General features: G+C 48.6%; 7 protein-coding genes across 7 annotated transcripts; 5 read left to right on the top strand and 2 right to left on the bottom strand.

Moving 5' to 3' along the window:
• Window positions 1–2,969: 2,969 nt before the first annotated feature.
• GCG54_00005658 (uncharacterized protein) lies at window positions 2,970–4,228 on the top strand (the record flags this gene model as incomplete). Its single annotated transcript, XM_045405676.1, has 2 exons — window positions 2,970–3,996; window positions 4,143–4,228. The coding sequence occupies 2 exons, from the start codon at window positions 2,970–2,972 to the stop codon at window positions 4,226–4,228; spliced, it is 1,113 nt and encodes a 370-aa protein (XP_045264778.1).
• Window positions 4,229–5,685: 1,457 nt separating this feature from the next.
• On the top strand, window positions 5,686–7,682 carry GCG54_00005657 (uncharacterized protein; the record flags this gene model as incomplete). Its single annotated transcript, XM_045405675.1, has 3 exons — window positions 5,686–5,725; window positions 5,781–7,546; window positions 7,644–7,682. 3 exons carry the CDS (start codon window positions 5,686–5,688, stop codon window positions 7,680–7,682), a joined length of 1,845 nt encoding a protein of 614 aa, XP_045264777.1.
• A 952-nt stretch (window positions 7,683–8,634) lies between these two features.
• GCG54_00005656 (uncharacterized protein) lies at window positions 8,635–9,273 on the bottom strand (the record flags this gene model as incomplete). The annotated part of the gene is made up of 4 exons (XM_045405674.1): window positions 8,635–8,742; window positions 8,800–8,874; window positions 8,936–9,071; window positions 9,125–9,273. Coding segments are annotated over 4 exons (468 nt in total), but the record flags the coding sequence as incomplete, so codon positions are not given.
• A 4,966-nt stretch (window positions 9,274–14,239) lies between these two features.
• Window positions 14,240–15,109, top strand: GCG54_00005655 (uncharacterized protein; the record flags this gene model as incomplete). Its single annotated transcript, XM_045405673.1, has 3 exons — window positions 14,240–14,392; window positions 14,455–14,844; window positions 14,915–15,109. 3 exons carry the CDS (start codon window positions 14,240–14,242, stop codon window positions 15,107–15,109), a joined length of 738 nt encoding a protein of 245 aa, XP_045264775.1.
• Window positions 15,110–17,004: 1,895 nt separating this feature from the next.
• On the top strand, window positions 17,005–18,069 carry GCG54_00005654 (uncharacterized protein; the record flags this gene model as incomplete). Its single annotated transcript, XM_045405672.1, has 1 exon — window positions 17,005–18,069. One exon carries the CDS (start codon window positions 17,005–17,007, stop codon window positions 18,067–18,069), a length of 1,065 nt encoding a protein of 354 aa, XP_045264774.1.
• A 908-nt stretch (window positions 18,070–18,977) lies between these two features.
• GCG54_00005653 (Oxidoreductase swnN) lies at window positions 18,978–20,130 on the top strand (the record flags this gene model as incomplete). Its single annotated transcript, XM_045405671.1, has 3 exons — window positions 18,978–19,420; window positions 19,472–19,818; window positions 19,880–20,130. 3 exons carry the CDS (start codon window positions 18,978–18,980, stop codon window positions 20,128–20,130), a joined length of 1,041 nt encoding a protein of 346 aa, XP_045264773.1.
• Window positions 20,131–20,252: 122 nt separating this feature from the next.
• GCG54_00005652 (uncharacterized protein) lies at window positions 20,253–21,661 on the bottom strand (the record flags this gene model as incomplete). Its single annotated transcript, XM_045405670.1, has 2 exons — window positions 20,253–20,759; window positions 20,828–21,661. 2 exons carry the CDS (start codon window positions 21,659–21,661, stop codon window positions 20,253–20,255), a joined length of 1,341 nt encoding a protein of 446 aa, XP_045264772.1.
• Between the last annotated feature and the right edge of the window lie 707 nt (window positions 21,662–22,368).

Raw genomic sequence — 22,368 nt, 5'->3', positions numbered from 1 at the left:
GTAGTTAACTAAATAATCTAATACCTCTATATAATATATTTCCTCGCTCTTTACTTTAGAGATATAAGGGGTATATAAGCTCTCTAAATCGTAAATAACACCTTATTCACTAATAATAAAGAAATATAGAGATCAGCCTAAAGATATATTATATTCCTCTTTAGAGGCGTAATATATTAGAAAGCTATACGTTAAAACACTATTATAATATCTATAATAGAAGTAGAGCTTCTAAGCCTTAAGAATATTATAAAAGAAGTAATAGCACTTAAAAAACTCTTCTATAATATAGCGTTAAATATAAGAAAAGATATCTAAAAGATTAACTATAATAATTAATAGATAATCTAACTTATAGTTAGTAATAGAGAATATATCGTAATATATCTCTACTATATAGATATCTAAAATATATAGTTATAATAAGAGTTCTAAAAAAGGTAGTTTTAATATAGCCTATATACCTATAGACTTAATACCTACTAATAGTCTTATAAAAAACCTTTCTAAAGGTAAATTTAAACACTTTTATATATTATTAAACCTAGTAGATATATATATATTTATTATAAAGGATATAAAGTAAGAATAATAAGAAATAAAGTAGTATAGTAGCTAGAAAGTCTATATTTAGCCTTATAGCTAAGAAGCCTAATTTAGCTTATAAGAGCTTAAAAGTAAGTCTAAAAAGCTTAAAAGTAAATATTATCTTAAGCTAAAGCCCTAAATATATATAAAAACCCTTTAAACCTAATAATAAAACTTAGTTCTAATAAGTATAAGAGGTAGTAGTAAATATATCTAACTAGCTCTATTAATATTAGGCTAAAGTGGCTATAAGGAGTCTACTAGCTATAGTAAGGCTAGGGGGGACTCCCTATCTACTATTAAGTAGAGAGAAGATAGTAAGTATAACACTAAGGGTAATAAGCGTAATAAGAGGGGTAATAGGTATAATAGGTGTAGTAGAAGCTAGAAGAAGAGTAAGTATAAAGGTAGGGGTAATTAGGGGTATAAAGGTAGGTATAGTAGAAGTAGAGGTCTTAGTAATATTACTTTAGGTAAGGGTAAAAGTATACTAAATATTAGCTCTTTAGTAATTAAGATCCTATATTTAAAGTTAGTAAAAAATTAAAAAACGCTTCTAAAATATAAAAAACACCCTTAAAATTAAGAAATATTTCTAAAAAGGTATTATACTTATAGCTTAGCCTATAGAGTTAGACTTTATAACCTCCTAGAGGTAATAAGTAAAAAGCATTATAATAAGCACTAAAAGGATATAAGGATAGCTATAAGAAGTAGAAGCATATAAGATATACTAATTCTTCTTATAGCATTTTACACTAGAAGCGCTAATAGGAGTAGGTATAAGGTTATAATAATAACCTTAAATCTTACCTATAAGGGTAGACCTAAAATACTCTTTATAAAAGACCTTATAGCAAAAAGGTCCTTAAGGAGCTATTTCTAAATAATTAGTATAACACTTCTAATAACTAAAACACTCTAGATAGTATATATATAAGGTATTATACTTACCCTTATCCTTAACCTCCTTAATAATAAGATAGGGGGGATAGGGGGGGGGAGGTATAAGGGGGCTAGGGGGTATAGTAAGCTCCTTATTATTATTATTATTATTAGAGATAGGGGGGAGGCTACTAGTAGTAGTAGCAGCAGTATTAGTAGTAGCCTTCTCACGCTTATACACCTTATATATATAAGTAGTAGCTTTCTTCTTAGAGATAGATATTATAAATTTTATTTATTAAACAGTTAGTAAGGGTTCTAATAATTATATTAAGTAATCTAACGATTATTTTAATAATATATAAGTATTATAGTAAGTAATTTAGGATTTTTAAAAACTTACCTTTATAAACTATAAGTAGTTTAAAAAAGAAAAATTTAATTATAAGAGGGTATAAGAGGTCTTATTTACTTCTACTACTTACACCTAATAGCTTATACTAACTATATTAAGAAATTTCATTAATTCTAAATATATTTATAACCTACCTTAATAACTAAGTAACCCTATTAAGCACTCTTATATTCTATAAATATAACTATAAACGCTAATTTTATTTATTTATTTACTTTATCACTTTAAAAGCTATTTTTATATATTTTATATAATAAATTTAGATAGGTTTTAGGTATATAGCAGTAAGGAATAGGTTTTTTAGCTATCTATAATATCTAAGGAGGTATATTATAATACCCTTAATCTAAGCTATAGCCTCACTGCCTATTATATAATATATAGTATTATATAAGTTACGCGTGTAGATATTAGCCTACGATATAGACTACCCTTCTGAATAGTTACTCCTATAATACACCTTTATTCCTGATGACCTACGCGCCCGTAACTCGCAAGAGCAGTTGAGTCTGCCTAAGATACCCACCCCCTTGCACACGCTGTCTTACAATCAGAGATGCGACATGGCTATAATGACCCATGGCCGCCATATACCAGTGTTAGCTCTTTTCTTGGCAGATGAGATGGCGTCACATATGCATACAGAGCGTCCTTGGCTAACAAGTCAACAGCGTTCGTATTGGTGAGCAGAGCGATTCCCCGCCCAGGACCCGCTTCGGTGAGCAGGTTCTCGATGAAACCGAGCTTTTGCGTAAATATTTCACCAATCATGTCGAACTGAGGCCGTGGCGGGGGAAAGGGGGGAAATTAAGGCAATTGTGAGGCGGACAGACAACGGTCCGATAAGCACGGTAGCAAGGCGGTGCTCGACCAAGGCACCCATTATGTAGGCGCAGCTCGTACATGGTGCATAAGAATACCGCCTCCGTCCGCGCCTGGTTTCATGCCCGGTTTCTCTTCGTCCCAGCCCTCGGCCTCGACATTTAGATACTCCTTCCTTTCCCATGCTCTCACTGTTCATCACTTATTGGAAATCGCCACTTCAAGAACGACCTTGTTCCCTCCAGAAGTTCAGATCAAGATGTCGTCGGGAGGGACAAAGAGGAAAGCAGTAAAACTTATGCGGCACGATTACAACGTCGCTTGGATTTGTCCAGTCTCTAACGTCGAGTTATCGCCCGCACGACTCCTCCTGGACACTAAACATCAAACGCCAGATTATGACTCCAATTACGACGACAATGTTTACAAATTCGGATCAATGGGAAAGCACAACGTGGTCTTGGCCAGTTTGCCTCTTGCAATGACTGGCAACGTTAATGCAGCACGACTGACAAGTTCCGTGTTCAGAACATTCCCCAACATCAAGATAGCATTGCTTGTGGGGATTGGTGGGGGTGTTCCTCTCAGTCAGCCTCAGTCCGATCCTCTCAAGGATATTCATCTAGGGGATGTTGTTGTCGGGTGGTCAACCGACAAGAGCAGGCTATCCACCATTAATTATGAGGCTGGCAGAACACACGTCGGCGGGGAATTTGAGATACTCGACCATTCCAATCGGCCTCAGTGGGGTTCTCTGAGTGCCATTAGTGCCCTCCAGAACGACCATGAATTACACGAAACCGAGTTCGATGTCTACCTCGATAAGCTTCGATCTTCGGACGAGAACCGCAAAAAATTCTCTCACCCAGGTCTTGAGCACGACAGATTATTCAAAGCTGATTTTAAGCACACTGGCGATTATGGGAACTGTACCAGGTGCCAACAGAGCACGACCGGTCTTGTGTCGCGTCCGGCGCGTACGTCAGAACACGCCAGAGAATTCGTCTTTCATTTTGGGAGAATAGCCACCGGCGGCTCCGTTATACAAGATGGCCAGCGACGAGATGAAATAAGCAGATTGTGTGGCGGAATACTATGCATCGAGATGGAAGTTGCGGGTGTCGATGCCAATAGCCCGTGTCTGGTGATTCGGGGGATCTCAGATTATGCAGACTCTCACAAAAATGATGTCTGGAAATCTTACGCAGCGGGGAATGCGGCTGTGTTTGCTCGACATCTGTTGGAGTTGATCCCACGTACCGTGAATTCGAAGGATGAACGCAGAGGTTAGTGAAACGCATGAATTAGTTGATTGCCATTACGGTGGTAGGCAATCTCTGACACGTTTTCCAAGTGTCTATGAATCAATTGCAAAATATTTACTCATTTCTTCCCTTCTAATAGATCCCATAATCCTGGATGTTTTATACAGGTTATTCAGAGACCATCCGCGGATCACAAAGAAAGATGTCGACTGCGATCATGGCTCTTGGCGAGACACCGCATTCAACGACTTGATACGCGACTCTCAAATAAGCGAATGGATGGCCGAAGGCACCCAGCAAGCTATTTGGTTCCAAGACATTTCTGGCGCAGGTCATTCTTTGTTATCCTCGAAGATCATTGACATCATTTCCTCGACTTCAATCCACGATTCGGACATGGCGTTTCTAGCATACGTTTTCTGTAGACGGACCGAAAACGAAGAGAATCGAACCACAGTTGTCGAAATACTCTCTGCGTTATCATACACCCTGCTGATGAATCCAAATTTCCCAGCCTCGGCATTTCACCGGACAGAACAAGACTACGGAGCCCAGATCGGAGATAGCGACAGTGACGATTCCAGGCTAGATAGTCTGGTCAAGCTCTTGGAGACCACCCTAGACACGTGCGTCTCAGAAGATGACCACAGGAAGGTCTTTTTGGTGGTGGACGGACTGTCCTTCGACCCTTCCCCTATGTCGTCCAGCCCTGACAAAGATGTTCTTCGCAAGTTCATTCAGTTGGTGCGGTTCACCTCTGCGAAGTCCGACAGACTACGATGGCTGATAAGCAGTCCAACAAATGATCCAGGGGCGAGGATTCCCGAATTGAAGAAATCCACCTTCGACTTGATCAAAATCAGCCCTTTGCAAGTCGTTTCCGCCTTGGGGTTGGATGGCGTCGTGCACGAGATAGAGACTACCGCACTGGAACTGCGACAGATAAAGGGGGTCCTATTTGCCAAGAACGATACTGATGAGTCGCTCGACAAATCTTTAGACTGGTTTCGCCACTGTAATGCTGGAAAATCTTGGCTTCGCTCGTCTTCTGAATCCCATCCAAGGAGTCGCATGATATGGTACCGCAGGAACTCAACATCAGCAATGACACCAAGCCGGCTTGGACTCGCCGTCTCTCAGTCTCAGTTAGAGGGCGTGCGTTCAGTAGGATGCTACTTCTCTTTCTCTTCAGTCTTTACTGGTGGTACCAAATCTTCAACTGCCACCGGCTATAAATTCCTTCACCCTTGCCAGGCGCTTTGGAGCATGTTTGCTCAATTAGCTACGCAAAACTGGGGGTCTCAGGAGCTTGACTTCAAGTCTAATATTGCTTCAATACTTCTTTCCTTTTCGCTGGAAGTCCAGTCAGGTTTGAGAGATCTCTGCTCCAATCTGAAGCCCGATGCCTTACAGACGACGGCATTGATCCCTTTTATGGCTCATTCGGAGGACTGGCATTGGCGGATTCGACTTTTGAATCAAAGTCACTTGGACATCATTGCCACTTCCATTCTTTCACTCCTTGACAACTATCCAGATAAGGACTCGGGTATTGTCTTTGTCATCGACTGTGTGGAGATTACACCGGCGAAGGATTGTTCTGCGTTTATGGAGATTCTTGAACGCATGACATCGCATGTGAAGATTATGTTATGTCTTGATACGAATCAGCATGATCATGCTGTTGCCTCTAGTGAATGGTGTCGGCACATGCCATCAATTTCCTTTGATGAGAACACCGAGTACCAAGGTTAGTGTTAGGGTAAAGGTCAAGGTTCTCGTGCGATGTCGCTGACCTTCTCCAGAGTGTCTTCAAAGCCTGCAATTTCCAAATATGCATCGCCGACGCGATCAGATCGAAACGGCTCTGCGAAAAACGAACAAATGGCTTTGGAATCACGATGACTACCGTAAATGGGAACAAGAAGGTGGTCTGCTCTGGATTTCTGGTAAGCCAGGAAGTGGAAAGTCAGTACTTGCCAAGTCAATCCAACATCGGTTCCGACACAAATCGAACACAGACTGGTCATTTTGCAGTTGGTTTTACACATCTCGCGATTTAGAAATCGGCGTACGACACTCGTTCATGTTGCGAGCGATCATGTATCAGATATTGTTCATGAACAAGGATGCGTTCCTCGCAATCAGGCCGCACTATCGAGACCAGCAAAGTCATTCTAGGGGCCAAATCGAATTATGGTCTCAAGCAGTCTTGCAAAAGGCTTTAGTCGGCTTATCCCGGGATACTTGTATGCGACCCACAATCATCGTCATTGATGGATTCGATGAATCAGATTCGGAGCCAAGTTGCAGAGCTGCGGTGTTGGACATGTTCCACGAGCTTTATCACAGACCGGGGCGAACACGCATCATACTTCTTAGCAGACATTTGCCGGAGATCGAGAAGCAGTCTCAAGGTTTCTTCAAGATTCTCATGGAAGGCTGCAATGAAAGGGACATAAACGATGTCATACGCCATGGTATCAATGAACTGAGTAGTGCTTGGGGCCGCAGACTCACTTCAACACAACCCCCGAAAACAAGCGCAATGGGAGAACCACAGACAGAAGTATCGGACCCGACCCTAAGGAAGATCGAATCTTACCTTCGAAACAACTCATCTGGAGTCATACTTTGGGTGCGACTAGTTTTCCGCGAGATTGAGACGGATTTTAAGCGACGAACAGGCTTCACAGAAGAGGAGCTTTGGCGAGCCATCGAGTCTTTGCCCTTGGAATTAGAAAGTCTTTATGCCCACTCGTTGAGACGACTCTCCAAATCCATGAGCCCTGAGGAAGAAGCTACTGCAAAGGAAATCTTTGCGTGGATTGTCGTATCTCCAAACATCGAAGCATTGCAACTACCGCAGCTAAGAGAGGCAATGGCACTGTCTAAATTTATTCCAGGAGAGGACTACTCAACAAAACTGTTGCAGGATAGGAAAACTTTGCTCATGCAGACACCCAACGGCGAGCTCGACTGGAATCACTTCAGGAATATCGTCTATGAACATTGCGGTCCTTTGGTTGAATTCGTACCACTGATATCTCAATCGCCTTACGAAGAAGACAGCCGTCTCGTTCAGTCATCATCCGATATTTCAAGTATGACAGCGCAGCTTATCCACCAGACTGTCGACGTCTTCCTCCGTGACCCCAGTCGAAGTGGTAGCTGGTTTATCGATCAACAAGAGGTTGAAAGAAAGATAGCCAACATATCACATGGTTACCTTGGTATTGGCAAGTCGTCACGACCTACGCCCAAGCGCTTAATGGCGGACCAATTGATCAACAGCCACATCCACGGTCACTTTGGTGCGCTCAAAAAGAACTTTTCCAATGTCATGAGCACTCCGTTCGAGCTACTAGCCATGGACGAGTACCAAAGACTGCGCCCGCTGGCATCTTTTGCTCTGGCTACCATAAGTCGACTCAATTCATATCAGCATTCTGTTGTTGAAGCACTGGAATTGATCGACAACAAGTTAAAGATCGAAGACCGTTTGGTCACTTATTGCATGCCAGATCTCTTGTTCACTCCTCCGGCCCTCGGAACAAGCCTCAAGCGTATCGTTCGTCATTGCTGTTCACATGGTCAAGCTGATAATCTGAAGAAAGTATTTGAACTCGTCGACAAGTACGAATTGAAGTACAAATCATCCCCAACAGACAAGAGAACCTTCGTCAAGGGGCGAGACCTGGAGATGATATCAGGTGCAATGGAAACTTTGGATGGTCTTCGACCTCAGTTCCAGATCTGCTTTCGAGACATTGCAGTAGACTTACGAGCATTATCTGCGAAACACTCAACACACATGGATACTTCGAGCAAAACCGCCAAGAACATCCAGCAAATTGCTGCCATCTCGGAACCTCACACTTGCGACAAACGATGTGCTTTATGGATCTATCGAGTAAACTATCCTGATGGTGAAGCAGTAGAGCATGCTACTAGCGAGAAAGTAAAGGAGTCTTTGAGGAGGATCGTGGAATGGCTCAAGGTACATCCTGTCTTCAAACCCTTTTCTCATGGGCAAGGGGGGGCCCGAAACCTCTTTGCCCAACGACCCGATCAAGCAACACAATTCTCACCGATAGCAATGAGTGCGAACGTAAACCCGACAAGCACTCGGACGCATTTTGTGAATCCTTAGGCAACGCATCAAAGATTGTTACAAAGAACATGAAATGGGTTTATGGCTATGCCGTTGTCTTCTTACAAACGTCTAGATGCCCAATTTATCTTTCGACCAAAAGGATATAGGATATATTTCTTAATTCTCTGTTGCTTAAAATAGAGTGGTAGTGACTTATGTTTGGTACAGAATAATTAAGATTCCCAATCGCAGCCGTCCACGTATAGCCTTCAATATGCTATCGGCTATCAAGTTCATATGGTCATACTAATAATCATCCGCAAGGGGCTCGTGAATGCTGCCATGGGGATTGTTCATAAATGAGATACGTTGAAATTGAATCCCTTTACTGGGAAAAGATCAATTGATATGGGCTTCGCGCCGCCTAGATCATTACAATGACGCAAAATGATAATTGCCTTAGTGACCTTTGAGACTGTGCCCAAAGTATGATGTTTTAATGTGTTTGAGCAACACCTAGGTGCAATATACGACGCTCATGTTGTGTTGAGTTATATTTCCTCTTAAAGCTTAGATTTCACATCTTCCTCTCTACCAACAAGATTTGGGTGAGCAACTCGCACAGGCCTGGTAACCGCGTAAAAGGCAAGGCCCTCGGACTTGGTGGAGAACTTAGGTTGATGAAGATATTAGACCCATATCCTATATGGAAGCTAAGTAAAACTTACCTGGACCTTCGATCCAACATGGAAGAAGGCAAAGTCGCCGGGGACAAGGTGGTGAGTAATTCCAGTAGCTTCGTCCTATTGGGAATGTATTCGTCAGTGCAAAAGTCCCATGATATGCTCATTGAGATGGACTTACCAAGATATCGATCTGACCACTGAGGACGTACTTGGTCTCCTCAAAAGTGTAGTGGGCGGGGCGGGAAGGGCCGGCGACAATCTTGTAGAAGCCCGACGTGAAGTGGGCGGGAGAGTCGGTGGTCTTTGTGCGGATCCTATTGGGATGTCAGACTTCGTCATGTGCGCTATTGGGTTGGAAGGAACATACGAGTGGAAGTCGGCAACGGTGGCGTTCTCGCCCTCGGGGAGGGGGATGAACTCGTGGCCAGCGCCCTTGATAATGGTAAGAGGAACGAGGCTCGACACTTTGACGACCGTTACAGTAAGCAAACATGTATACGACCTCGTGATATGGTTCTACTGTATAGACGTAGACACGGGATGCAAGGGGTCCTTACTCTTGATGAGTCTCTCAAAAACTTCCATAGAATTGATTAAACGCACGATAAACTTGCTTGATCACGATAAAGAATTACCTACTTATACCACGACTTATAGTCGTCGTCGGTTGCAGTTCCGAGAGACAACTCGGAGCATTCTCGGGGTGTTGGGGTTGCCGTTGATGATATCGGGAGCCGACCCGGCGGTGTCTCCATCCCGGTCGAGGTACGGGTAGATCATCCGCCGCCTATCTGATGTCGTGCGAGCCGGGGTAGTGGGGCCTCGCGGGCGGGGCAAGTCTGCTTTACCAATGACATTATTGTTGCACTGCAAGCTATCTAGTAAATACATCAGACTTGTTGCACCAGACTTTAGAATTCTCCCTTTCACCTGGAATGGTAACCGGGCGTTTGTTGGAGAGGGCGGGGACCATGATCGTAGCCATCTGATCTGAGTCCATCCGGTTGTCAGACGCTTGGCAGCGTTCACTAGCGTCCCGCCTAGTCTTGGCGATATTTGGACCTCAGCACCAAGTTAGACAACTTTCAATAATGACTTCAAGTGCGTGGAACTAATGTTCTTTTGGAATTTCGATATTCTGGTGGTTGGAAGCAACTTCTTGGTGTCCACAGACGAATACTCGCTATCTTCTGGATCAGCAGGTGGGCGATGCATGATAACTGCCGCTGCACCCTTGCATGCAGCTAGCTTCTCCAGATCCGAACGCCGAGAAACGCCGTGTCGGGCCCAGGCCCGCGTGGAGGGAACTGCGCCGAGCTTGCGACGGTTGACGGACCGAACCGGCCAGTGCCGAACTAGCGCGAGCCCGGACGGGTCGGGGCCGTGAGCTTTTACCCCGCCGTCTTCCGGCGAGCGCACTCACCGACAACCATAAGCAAAGCAGACAGGCAGTTGATGGTTTCACGCAGGCCCGACGCAGCGCATTGAGAAATGCGTCTCTCTAGCGGCTAGTCTAGTATTTAATACCATCCATGCGCCATCACTGCTTCCTTTCATCTACTACTGCTGCGCAGTCACGCAGTCACCAACTGACGATTCGCCTCGAGTTCACAATGGTCATCTTCCTCAACTTTGCCAATCATAATTAAATCACAGGGGGAGAGAAGGGTGTCTCTGGAGTCCATTGGGAGTTCTTCGAAGGAGCAACCGCCACAGGCTCTCGAGTTTCACTGTTGGCCAAAACCTGTCGATGCATACCGCCTTAGGCTCAAAAAACACCAGTGCTATGAAAGTGAACGAAGTGTTTTACCAGGCCTGTTGGGTCGCACTCAATACGAATGCTGCAGCACAGGGATCAATCACCCCCTGTTTCACCAGTTTTCTGCTTTATATATACACGGGGTCGTCTGAAGTGCGACGTTCTCGTATTTAGACATGCAAATAACTCTACTCAGTATGTCTATTGCAGAAGGTCTACATGCATGCAAAACAAAGTCATAACTAGAGCAGGAAATTCAACGTTCATCCTCACCTTGTGCATTGGTCCAAAACACAATTCTGCGGCTAAATCAGCTCCTCAGTCGTACATTTGAGGCTCGGTAGCATGACATAGCTATCTTCGCACACATCATGTGTTGCTCAGAGGAGGAAGGTCAAAGAGCTTTTACACTTTCATCTTGTGCATCACTTATCATTGGCATTTGATCGGCGTGATGTTTTCGGGTGTATAGTCTCTACCTCCGGTCATTGGCAGAATAGAGAAAATGGCATCCATGACCGAAACAAGATCAGGCCTCATGATGGTTGAACCAAACGACAGTGTGACCCAGACGAGATCATCATTGCGTACGCAGAAAGGGCAGGAGCGAGCCTAGCAGCCAGCGGAGATCTTGCATTCCTGCAGTGAGTCTCGGTGTAGGCAGTGTCGAAAAGCACATCTCCTCCTTCTTCCGCATGGAACAGATGGGTTGCAGTTGAACATCCAGCCCCGCCGAGTGAGACGGGTCGGCACCTTTGACGCGGCTTGGCGGTGGACGACTACGAATTATGCTGTGAGTTTTGTCGATCTGTTTGTTGGCCATGAGCTTGTATTGTGGTGGCAGTGAAGCATCAAGAGTGTGGTGTGGGACACAAAAGAGGTCCTCTCAGATTCGCATCTGTAAGCGGCCCTTCTGTTGCGGCATTTTCGCATGAGACCGCGGGAGAGACCAAGTAGGGATCATCAACTTTGAACTTTGGGTTAGGACCTGGGTAATCATCCCGACTTGGCAATGTCAATGTCAATGTCAACGGTTCGGACTTTCTCACACCTCGAAAAGGGGGCAGGTTGATTCCATCGCAAGTGCCACTTTTCAGACGATACGAAACAGGGCATTTCGTTATGGATAGGGGGCATGGGACAAACGATGGCGACCTTCGTGGCTGGCCATCCCCCATCCATATGAGAGCCAGGTTGGTAAGCGATGGCTTTCTGGAAGCCCCCGACAAACGGTGCGCGATTCGTTCTCAGAGTCTACAGACATCTCGCAGAGGGTAGTTTTGCTGTTTTGGATCGCGGTGGAGACGGCGGTGATGTCGTTGATTCGAGGGATATTATGGGACACACGTGTGGGCAGGGAGATCTGACGTTGTCGTTTGAGGCGCCATGGTGTTGGGCTGCTGGTCGACTGGGTCTCTGCCTTAACCCATGATGTATGGCTGCTTTGAGACACGAAAGTGGATGGGGGAGGTTTTCTGACAAACCTCGTGCATCCTTGATGTCCTCGAGTCGGGCCCCTGGCTCGACAGGGGTGATGCCGGCTTACCGCCAGTGAGGATGCGACCTGCGCTAGCCTGGTTTCCGCATGCTTCATGTTGCCCATTCTTTCTTCTTCTCTCGCTGTCTCGTCTCCGGATTTGCAGGGTGGGAAAATCATTGGATTCGGCAGTACAACCGAAAAAGCAGCGAAGGGGTGTTTCTCTGGGTAGGTTGGAAGATCGGCGTCGATCAACCTAGACGCGGGAAAATCTCCTAAATGCTGTGGAAGATCAGTACCTCACCAACAGCACCCAGACTGCTAAGCTTTTGCCATCTCCTTTGCACTGCCTATTGCAGCCTTACAGCCAGTTCTCGGCACGAAGCGATGTGTTCGTCGCCGCGTGCCTTGGCAAGTCAAGTGCCTTGGCGATTTACCGAGAGAACGACAACGGCAAAAACACCCGAGTTTGACAGCTCCCAGCGGCGTCATCTGGTCTGTGCAAAGTCTCATCACAGCCACAGTTCATTCGGCCAAACAGTTCAGACCTAGCAGCTATTCAGACGCGGGCGAGGGAAGAAAGGGGTGTGCGGTGAAGGGCATGCGACAAGGGGAGCGGGGGCCAGGGAGCCCGCGGACACAGCGAGTTCAGCGCGAAAGAGGCGAAAGGAAGAGGCATGCAGTGCACACACGCCAGACAGAGACACAGACAGCGAGCAGCAGGTTCGAGCATGACGGATGACAGGTGACAGGCGACAGATGACACGCGCGTGTCAGTGTCGTCCAATACCTCAGGCCGTCATGCGTTGCATCTCGTCTCCCCTCTCCTTCTGTCTCTGTCTCCCAGCGTCCTTCAGCTTCATCTCATCTCTGCGAAATGTGCCAGATCTGACGGCCAATTGAGCCGCAAGTTGTCTTCGAAGAAGCCCCGCTAAGGTGATGGTGCTCTTGGCAAGTGAAACAATATGCGTCCGGGGTGAGCAGCCCGCGCTCCCCGACTACAGTTTCCCATATCCCAACGTGGCCCAGCAGGCGTTTCAAGATCGTCCTTTTCGATGGTGGAGAACGGTAGCGAGAGCGGCAACAGACACCGCACCGAGCAATGACATTGCCGTCGGCAGACAGTTCCTCGGGGAAATTATTTCGTCAGAGCGCCGCGGTTCAGAAACCGAGGAGATCGAAGAAGGGGGTTTGTGGCTTTTTCGGCTGATGCAAGTTCGGCGTACGAGTTCGGCTTACAGGTTCGGCGCCAATTGAGCCCCCCCTCAGATGAAAATGAATGACAAGGTTCACGCGCGCGGGGTTGGGGTTGTCAGTAACAGACATTAACAACGCCAACAACATAATTAAAACTCCTTTTAACATTAAGGTAGGAAGAGCAAAAGACATGGGCTCAATTATGACAATTGACAATCTTAACATCATGCTTTCGACATTCCCTCGTTCTACATCGGAAAGAGCTGTGATTCGCTCGTTGGCACGTCAGGCTTCTTAGGACATGCAGATAAGGTGTGTTTGGCCTGCATGCGCTGCGTGTGTCCCTCAGCTGAAGGATCTGCGGTAAGGTAGGCCCCTTCAACGGCAGGTTTTGCCTGAGTCTCTTTAGCGCGCTGCCATCGCTCCGCCGTTGAATGCCACGGATGTCGCCCGAAAGAGAGCCTTGTCGATATTGGGATGGACCTACACACATGCTCACTCACATCAATCGCCTCTCCCCGCGCGCCCCTCCCCCCCCCACAACCACCCGCCGCAGGGCTAGCGACGTTGAAGATCTCGCGACGTTTCACGTGCCTCAGACATGATGGGGGTACCTGTCGCTTCGTCCCTGACCCTATTGGGGATAGGTCCAGTTTGAAGGGCTCGCCGAATTGTCTGAATCGAGGACGAAGGGCAACGGAAGGGTTCATGGGTCGGCATGTCTAGCCGCGGAGCTACGAGCTCTCGGGACGCGACTCTTGGCGTACAAACATTTCCCCCCAAGAGTAGAGACTGTAGACATCACTTTCTAAGCTCGAGTATAAAGATCTCGAGATCATCCGCCCTTCAGTTCATGTCCCTCTCTATTCTTCAGCAGTGTCTTCTTCTTTCTTCTCTTCTATTAACTTCTTATCTTCTATCTCGCCGATTGATTCGTGCGTCAGACTTTCCGTCGCTTCCAATTTCTCTCAAACCAGTCTAATCGCCATCCCGCCATCTTTAATTAACTCAAAATCCTTTTTTCAACGTCCAACGTTCAATCAATCAAAATGGTTTCCAAGACCCTCCTCTTCGCTCTCGCAGCCGCTCCCCTGGTCGCCGCCCACGGCAAGCCTGTCGTCCTGACTGGCAACCTCGGCGGCAACGGCACTGCTCTTGCCAACCAGGGCGGTGTTGTTCCTCTCACCGGCCCCAACAGGAAGGTTAGTCTCTTTATAACAGTAGTCACTCCAACGAAGCGCACGCTAACCACCATACAATCCAGACTGAAGTCGACACCACTGTCTTCAAGAGCAAGAACATCATGACCGACGGTCTCGGCCGCACCACCGGCAACGGCAAGGTCCAGGTTGCCGACATTGACGCCGCCAACGCCATGTCCGGCGGCACCCTTCCCCAGGTCTCCTCCACCGGCGGCAGCATCTCCGGAACCTTCCACGTCGTCACCACCGACGGTGCCGGCCCTCTCCGCGCTGTCCTCGACCCCACCGGCACCGGTTCCTTCGCCAACGGCGTCGAGCTCACCGCCACCCAGAACGTTCCCGGCAACAACGGAAACATCAGGCCCAACGGCCAGGTCCCCGGCCAGAAGAACGCCCGTGACCTCTTCGAGCGTGCCATCTACAAGCGTGCTGCCAACGTCAACAAGGACTTCGTAAGTAACACCTTCAAGTCTCTGCGCAATGTGGTAAAAGTCCAGCGGCTAACGTCTCATTTCTCCACAGCCCATGGCCTTCTCCGTCCCCGACGGCACCCAGTGCACGGGTACCTCCGGAAACCTGCAGAACGTCTGCTTGGTCAAGATCGCCAACAACAACGGCGCCGGCCCCTTCGGTGGCGTCATGGCCATCCAGATCCCTCCCGCTGGCGCTGCTGCCGCCGCTCCTGCTGCCAAGCGTGAGGTTGACTTCGAGGCTTAAGCGACCAGATTTCTTTGGACGGATTTTGAGATTCTGATGGCTCAAGACCCCTGGTGGGCAGCTAATTGGATGGCCACCTGTCATCAGACAGCCTTTTCTTCTAGCAGTAGATAGTTAGTTCGGCTCTGCTAATTCACTTTTTTTCTTCAAAGAAAGTTATTGGTGTTCGTGTGATTGATCGTGACATGAGGGGGGCCTCTTGGGTTTTGTAAAGGCTTTGGTGTGCAGATTGGCACTCCTTTAACCTCAGGTTTCACTCCATTCTGAGCGCAGTCAGTCTGCTTCCGGGTTCTAGACTCCGTTTAAACTTGGCGTTGGGCTTTCGTATTATCCTCGTCCTATATGTGCCATCGGAGTCTTCCGTCCCAGAGATGGAGACATACAGCGGTGTTCCTCGGTTTGATTGCTCACAAGGGTGAACCCGGTGTGGGAGGAACCTACCCGCCAATCACGGTGCTTCCGTTCTCTACAGTTATCCTGTCAAGTTGATGTAGTGAAATGCAATTGGGCGTTATCACTTACTCCGCCACTCTCCGCGCTTTTTTCTTCCGTCGTAGGGCAAAATTGGGGAACGTGTGGTCGTTGGTGCTAATAACAGTTACGTACGCTACTCAGCCTATCCATCCCACCGGATGTTATGACGACGCGTCGTTCAACACGCACCACCAAAACCTGGAGTTGGCTAGAATACCCCGAAGCGGTCGATAGAGGGTACATCAGAGGAATTGCAATAAGCAGGCCGACTGAAAAGAATTGTGCGACCATGTGGCTGTTATGCCATGATGCCAAGCATTCGCATCCCTTCCTGGAAACTTGCCTAATTGGACTCAAGAAGGTAACGATACAACCTGCGCGACTCCCTACGAGGAATACTCCAACATCAAGAAAATCAACGTATCATTGTCGAAGGGGCTCTTGGGTCTGTCTACCAGCCCTATGGTAGCACAGACGGAAATGCCGTTACGCCAAGGTGCCATTCACATCGATGACCCCAGAGAACCCATTGGACTGACCAAATTCCTGGGCTTCAGACAGATCCTTACAGCATACGCCATCAGACGCAAAGGAACAAAAAATCAGACGTTTACAATTGTTGGCTGTCAAAAGTTCGTCCCATAAGGCCCCCCTTTCATATAAAAGCTTGGTGCATGAGGAGCGCGTCTATTTTGGATAGAGTAAGGAGGATCGCCAATTCCGCCTCGAGGTCACGTAAGACCGGGAAACGCGTCAGTGAGATGATGGCGATGGAGGCTTTTCGTGGTCGCCGAGGTCCAAATTTTCGGCTCCGGTAGGGAATGGGCCCGGTCCCCGGTGGGCTGAGTCCCGCGGAGCGGGTCCGAATCCCACCTCCCGACGGCTTGGCCTCCCACCTCCCGGATGGCTTATACCGGCCCCTTACCATTCTGCCCGTAGAATTTCATGCTAAGCTACTACCACACTCTATTCTGGGCCACATGGAGAGCCTCTACAGGTCGAGAATACAGCTGGTCGGCCAATGGGACGTCAGTCAATTACGAATCGTCACCCCAGTTAACCGTCCGCAGCAATACCCACAGCACTCTATCGGGACAACACCGACGGTACAGGGGACGGTCGTAATTAGGCGTCATGCGATAGGAGGCGTAAGGCAGAGAGGCTGGACTGTAGAGGCTAGCAACGAGGCTCGTAGACCATGACGACTTCAAGATGACGGGATTTTGTATAAGTAAAGGAAGCTTCTCCGCGACAAGTAATCATTCAATTCATCATCCTCATCACATTCATATTCACAACTCACTCACTCACTACCTCTACCTCTACCAATCACTTCTCAGCCACTTTCACTTTTACCACTTCCTCCAGTAACCATCTCAACAACTTCATCTCAGGTTTTTCTTTTCTATTCAACCGCAACAATGAAGTTCACTACCTTCGCTCTTACTGCCCTCTCCCTGGCAGCCACCGAGGTCTTCGCTCATCCCGAGAAGTTGACCAAGGAGAACATTAGACGCGAGGCTGCCCTGGCTGGTCGCTCTACCAACAAGTGCGCCGCCGCCATTGAGAAGCGCAAGGCCGAAATCATCGCCAAGCGCTCCCAACGCCTCTACGAGCGCCGCGTCGCCAACGGCGACATCGTCCCCAGCAGCCACGGCATGTCCAAGCGTAACACTCTCCAGTACACCTCCATCCAGAACAACACATGCCTCTTGGCCCCTGAGACCATCTTCGGTCCCTACGGCGTCGACGGCGAGATGAACCGCCACGACCTCCGCGAGTCCCAGCCTGGCATCGACTTCTACTTCGACATTGGCGTCATGGACATCAACACCTGTGAGCCTTTGGAGGGTGCCTCCGCCTCCATCTGGCACTGCAACGCCACCGGATCCTATGCCTCCTTCACCGGCATCGACCCCGACACCTCTGAGCTCCTCGACGGCTGGGAGAAGCGCTCCGACGGCACCACCGACGACGAGACCTTCCTTCGCGGCGTCCAGGTCTCCGACTCCAACGGTATGATTGAGTTCCTGACCAAGTTCCCCGGCTACTACGTCTCCCGCTCCACCCACATCCACGTCGCCGTCCAGGCCAACGCATCCAGCGGCATCTCCTACAGTCAGAGCGCCATTCAGCACGTCGGCCAGCTCTTCTTCGAGGAGGACCTGCTCTCCCAAGTCTACGCCGTCAGCCCCTACTCTTCTCACCTTGAGACCCTGAACCGCACCACCAACGACGAGGACTCTGTCCTGTCCAGCGCCAGCGAGGACGGCTACAACCCCTTCATCAGCGTCTCTCTTCTCGGCGACAGCATCGAGGATGGCCTGGTCGGCTACATCACCATCGGCGTCAACGCCACTGGCGAGGAGATTGCCACCACCGGTACCGATGTCAACCCCCAAGGTTGGATCCCCACCGTCTCCGTCGGCACTGCCAAGCTTGCTGAGGCTACTGCTGCTGACGCCGCTGCCGGGTACACTTCTTAAGTCCTACGACGGGATTTAAACATTGCATATCCTGGCGTTCTTTGATTTCCTTTCCTAGTGTCTGGGTTGGTTCATAGCATGTGGCAGCGATGGGGTGATGGGTCTCGGGGGAAGTAGCATAGCAAGGCGTTTGCACATAGATGGTTGGCACACAAAATAGATACGAATTTGGTACTTCAGTTTTCATACGTTTCCTGACTCGCTTTCCTCTTACTTTGCTCGGTTTGAGCATCCATTATGTAGTGGCTGCAAGTATGCAACCAACATCATCTTTACTAAATACGCTGTCTGCATGGTGCTCTTGGCATTGCGCATCCGTGCTGTAAAACTGTCCTCGTGCTGTCATCTCATCCACCTGGACACATGGGAATAGACCCAGTGTCATCGAAGCTTCCGGAGTTAAACGGAAGGTGCCGATTCGGGCCCCGCAAGCTGACAGTTGACTTAGACCCGGGCAAGGATGAGTTCCACCTAGTTATTGAGTTCTCGGCCCACATTCGCAGCAGCCTGATTCAGACTGTTGGTCTCTGCAACTTATGTTGTCATATTTGATTCATCGGGGTTCTCAATCACCCCGGTGCGGAGACCGGCCGGCGGTCGAAAGCCTCGGGAGCCTGTCACGGGCCTTCGGGTGCGGATCCCGCGCGTTCCCACCGCCGATGAATGAAGTGCGGAGAGGCTTAAGGCTCCGCTCCGCTCCGCGAAACTGTTGAGGTGAATGTTCTGTCCATATTTACATGTTGGTTCAAAGCCGCTGTCAGCAAGCGCAGAAAGGTACATAAACAAAGATGAATTTCCCACGACTCGACGAGAAACCACTGGAATGCGAACCCGATAACTCACAATAACTGCAACCGTCCTGCAACCACCACTTTCGTGTTTTCGGTCTATCCAAACTTCATTTCAAAATGGTTATCGTTGCTGTCGCTGGAGGCACGGGCGGAGTTGGCAGAGCCATCGTGGAGCAGTTGCAGCTCAGCGGAAAACATGAGTTCTTCGTAATGGGGCGCAAGGTAACTACACCTATTGTGATGATTGAAACTACTCCTAGGGGCTATTACACCGGCCTTTTCATTCGTTCCATTCACTGGATACAAGCTGATATAATGTCTTTCAAGTCTCCATCCCCCGCCCTCCCGGGTGCTCCTTCCTTTCTCGAGGTAGACTACGAAAATGTCAACGCTCTCGTCAAAGTCCTTGAAGAACACAACATCGACACCGTTATTTCCGCCTTGAACCCGGAGTCTGAGAAATCTAGCAACGCTCAGATCAACCTTATCGCGGCTGCTGATAAGTCGAAGACGACTCAACGCTTTGTTCCCAGCGAGTATTTCACGCCTGTTGACAAGAAGTACAGCCACTCAAGACATCTTTCAGAGATACACGGAACTAATTGAAACAGCAACCTCCATGAGTCTTTTGGCGAGCAGTACCGTCTGGCAAATGCGATGGCCATCGAGAAGTCAGGCCTGGAGTACATTCGCATCTATGCAGGATTGTTCATGGATTACTGGGCCATGCCCAATGTTCACTCCTACATGATGCCATTCAGCCCTGGCATCGACATGTCTCTCAGAAAGGCAGTTGTTCCGGGAACCGGAAACGATGTCATGAGCATGACGTACACCATCGATCTCGCTCGCTTCATCGTTCGTCTTCTTGACCAAGACAATTGGCCCAAGACTGCCTCCATCAGCGGCTCAGACGCCACTTTCAATGAAATCATAGCTCTTCTCGAGAAGTATCACAGTTAGTAATGGGCCGGTAAAATAGCGCGAGCATTGAGATCGCCAGACTGACACAATCGCAGATGCCAAGTTCGAGGTGGTCTACGACGATGTCGAGAAGCTCAAGAACGGGGATGCAACTTTGGTGTCGATTCCCGATGAGTCGAGCGGCATCCCAGTGGCGCTTTTGAAGCAGATGACAGTTGCATTCAGTCTCATGGTTGTCAGCGGTGTTTGTGCGTTGCCTAAGGAGGGCCGCCTGAATGACATGTTTCCTGAGCTGCGCCTGACGACAGTCGAAGAGCTTCTTGCGAAGGCTTGGGCTAATAACTAAGGTTAGAAGCAACCCTCGAACGTTTCTAGTGGTCTTTCAAGGACTAGTACAGATTGAGTTTGAACTCTCTTTCATAGAATCATGTTTGTATGGCAATCTCCATGTTTTGTCCCGCACTGCTTTCACACCTTCGCCGTCCATGCGGATCCAACAGCAGCTATCCTAGCAGCAGCCAGGAAGAGACATGCCAAAAACGTGACCACTCCAGCCCAAACCTGCGCCCAAATGTACTTTCCAGTTCCGTCAACAATAGCGCCGGCGATAGGCGGGCCTGCAAAGGATGCCACGCCGACAATTGTCGCAACCATGCCGAAGCGAACTCCCATTTTCTGAGGGTCTTCCGTCAAGCTCGCCAGCGCTGGGGTGAAGATTCCTTGTGCGAAGCCATTCGCGATTCCGAAGACAACGGATAACGCATACAGACCAGGTCTGCTGCGAACTCCGATCCACGCAAAGTACATCACACCCACGAGACCGTTGCTGAATATGAATGTGTTGATCGCGCCCACGTATCCTGCTAGGATGCCAGCCAGAGCACGACTGGGAATTCCAGAAGCATTGAGAATGAGAAGAAGTGCCACTGAGTCCGTATATGAAAGTCCAATAGCGACCTGAGCAAATGTGTTGATCTGGTGGTTGTCAATTTCCCTGCTCTTAATCTCCAAGCCATCGACAGCTGTGGACATGGTTTACTTACGTAGAAGAAGCTGAAGTAAAGTGCAAGGAAGAAGAAGAAAGAACCCGCAGCAAAGAAGGAATAAGTTCTTTCCTTGAACGCCTCCAATTCCAGGATTGGCCCTGACTTTCTCGGTGGGAGGCGAGGTTTGAGAAGTGTGCAGGCGATGACGGCGAGGACAAGCATCATGAGCGCTTGGCATCGGACCGCCCACGGGAATCCGACGTGAGGGATGGTGTAGTTGAGAAGCGTCGGAAAAGTGACCGATCCAAGCCCAGTGCCCACGTTCGCAATTGACAATGCTAGAGTTCTTCGCTGCTTGAAGTACGACCCGACAATGGCAATTCCTGGCATGAACATGATGCCCATGCCGATACCGGTGTACAGCCCTTGTGCTAGGAAGATCTGCCAGTACTTGGTGCAGAAGCTGGTCAAAAGCGTGCCCGTCACGGCCATGAAGGAGCCCCCGATGACAGCATGTCTTCCGTAACCAGCATCGACCAATCGTCCCGAAAAAGCGCAGATCCCGAAGGCCAGAAATATTTGAACCGAGCCTACCCACGAGACTTGGGCTGAGGGTAGGCCCAGCGTTGTCGTATAGTAGGCTTGATAGGCGCCGTATGAAGAGGGGTAACCCCACGAAATTTGGTTTGTTATGTTGCAAGCGACGACTTGCAACCAAGCTCTTGCGCCTCCATCAGGAAATGTCAATATCTCTGGGGGATATTGCAATGATTCATCGTCTCGTAGGTCGTTCAGCGCGCTCTTCTTCTCGGGATTGGCAGTCTCGTGCCGAGGATATCCCACCGGCTGCTCAGAGGAGCTTGACCATTGGATCTCTGGGCTCAATGGCATTGTCGGCGTTGTTTGGGGCGTCATAACACGGTTATAAACGTCAATTGAAAGAAGGAGTAATTAACCTTTGCTGTATGACAACACAGAAAAGGATTCCGCGTAGTGTCCGATGTCAAACGATGGGTGCGCCTTATCTCTCATATCGCCGATGACTGGGCAATCAAGCGAAAGTGACTCATGTAGACCATGCACCGATCCCCTTGAAATCGCAGAACAAAAGGGGAAAGTAACCCCATCCTTGACTCGGAAACAAACCGCACGTAGGACAGAAACCAAACCACCGATTGCAGGATTGCAGGAATTGCTTATCCGAGAGTCTATCTTCCAAAGCTTGGCTTGTTCGACAAATGGATGGGAGAGGTGCCGGTCTTCCGCCCCCTGTCTCAATTAACCCCAAAACTCGCGGTGAGCATCATTAAGTTCAATTACTATCGCACGAGCTCACGCACGCAGCCTTCAATTCAATTGTTAACCCATGACCAGCGAATATTATGCAGTACAGATCGCCGACGGCTAGATGGAGTCCCTTGCTTTAGCATCTACAGACAGATCGGACGTTTGATTATTGCATTGTCTTCTTCTGCTTTTTGGTACTTCGAACAGATCTTGTTTTAATCTGGAGCACAAAACAAGCCACAAGCACACCGGCGCCGCTCCGACGCCGATTCTGCCATGGTCCCACTTTGTCGGACACGGGCACGGAGCCG

This window comes from Colletotrichum gloeosporioides (assembly GCF_011800055.1).
Source record: "Colletotrichum gloeosporioides strain Lc1 chromosome Unknown consensus_41, whole genome shotgun sequence".
Lineage (NCBI taxonomy): Eukaryota > Fungi > Ascomycota > Sordariomycetes > Glomerellales > Glomerellaceae > Colletotrichum > Colletotrichum gloeosporioides.
The sequence above is the reverse complement of the archived record's forward strand: the minus strand, read 5'-3'. Positions and strand labels throughout refer to the sequence as shown.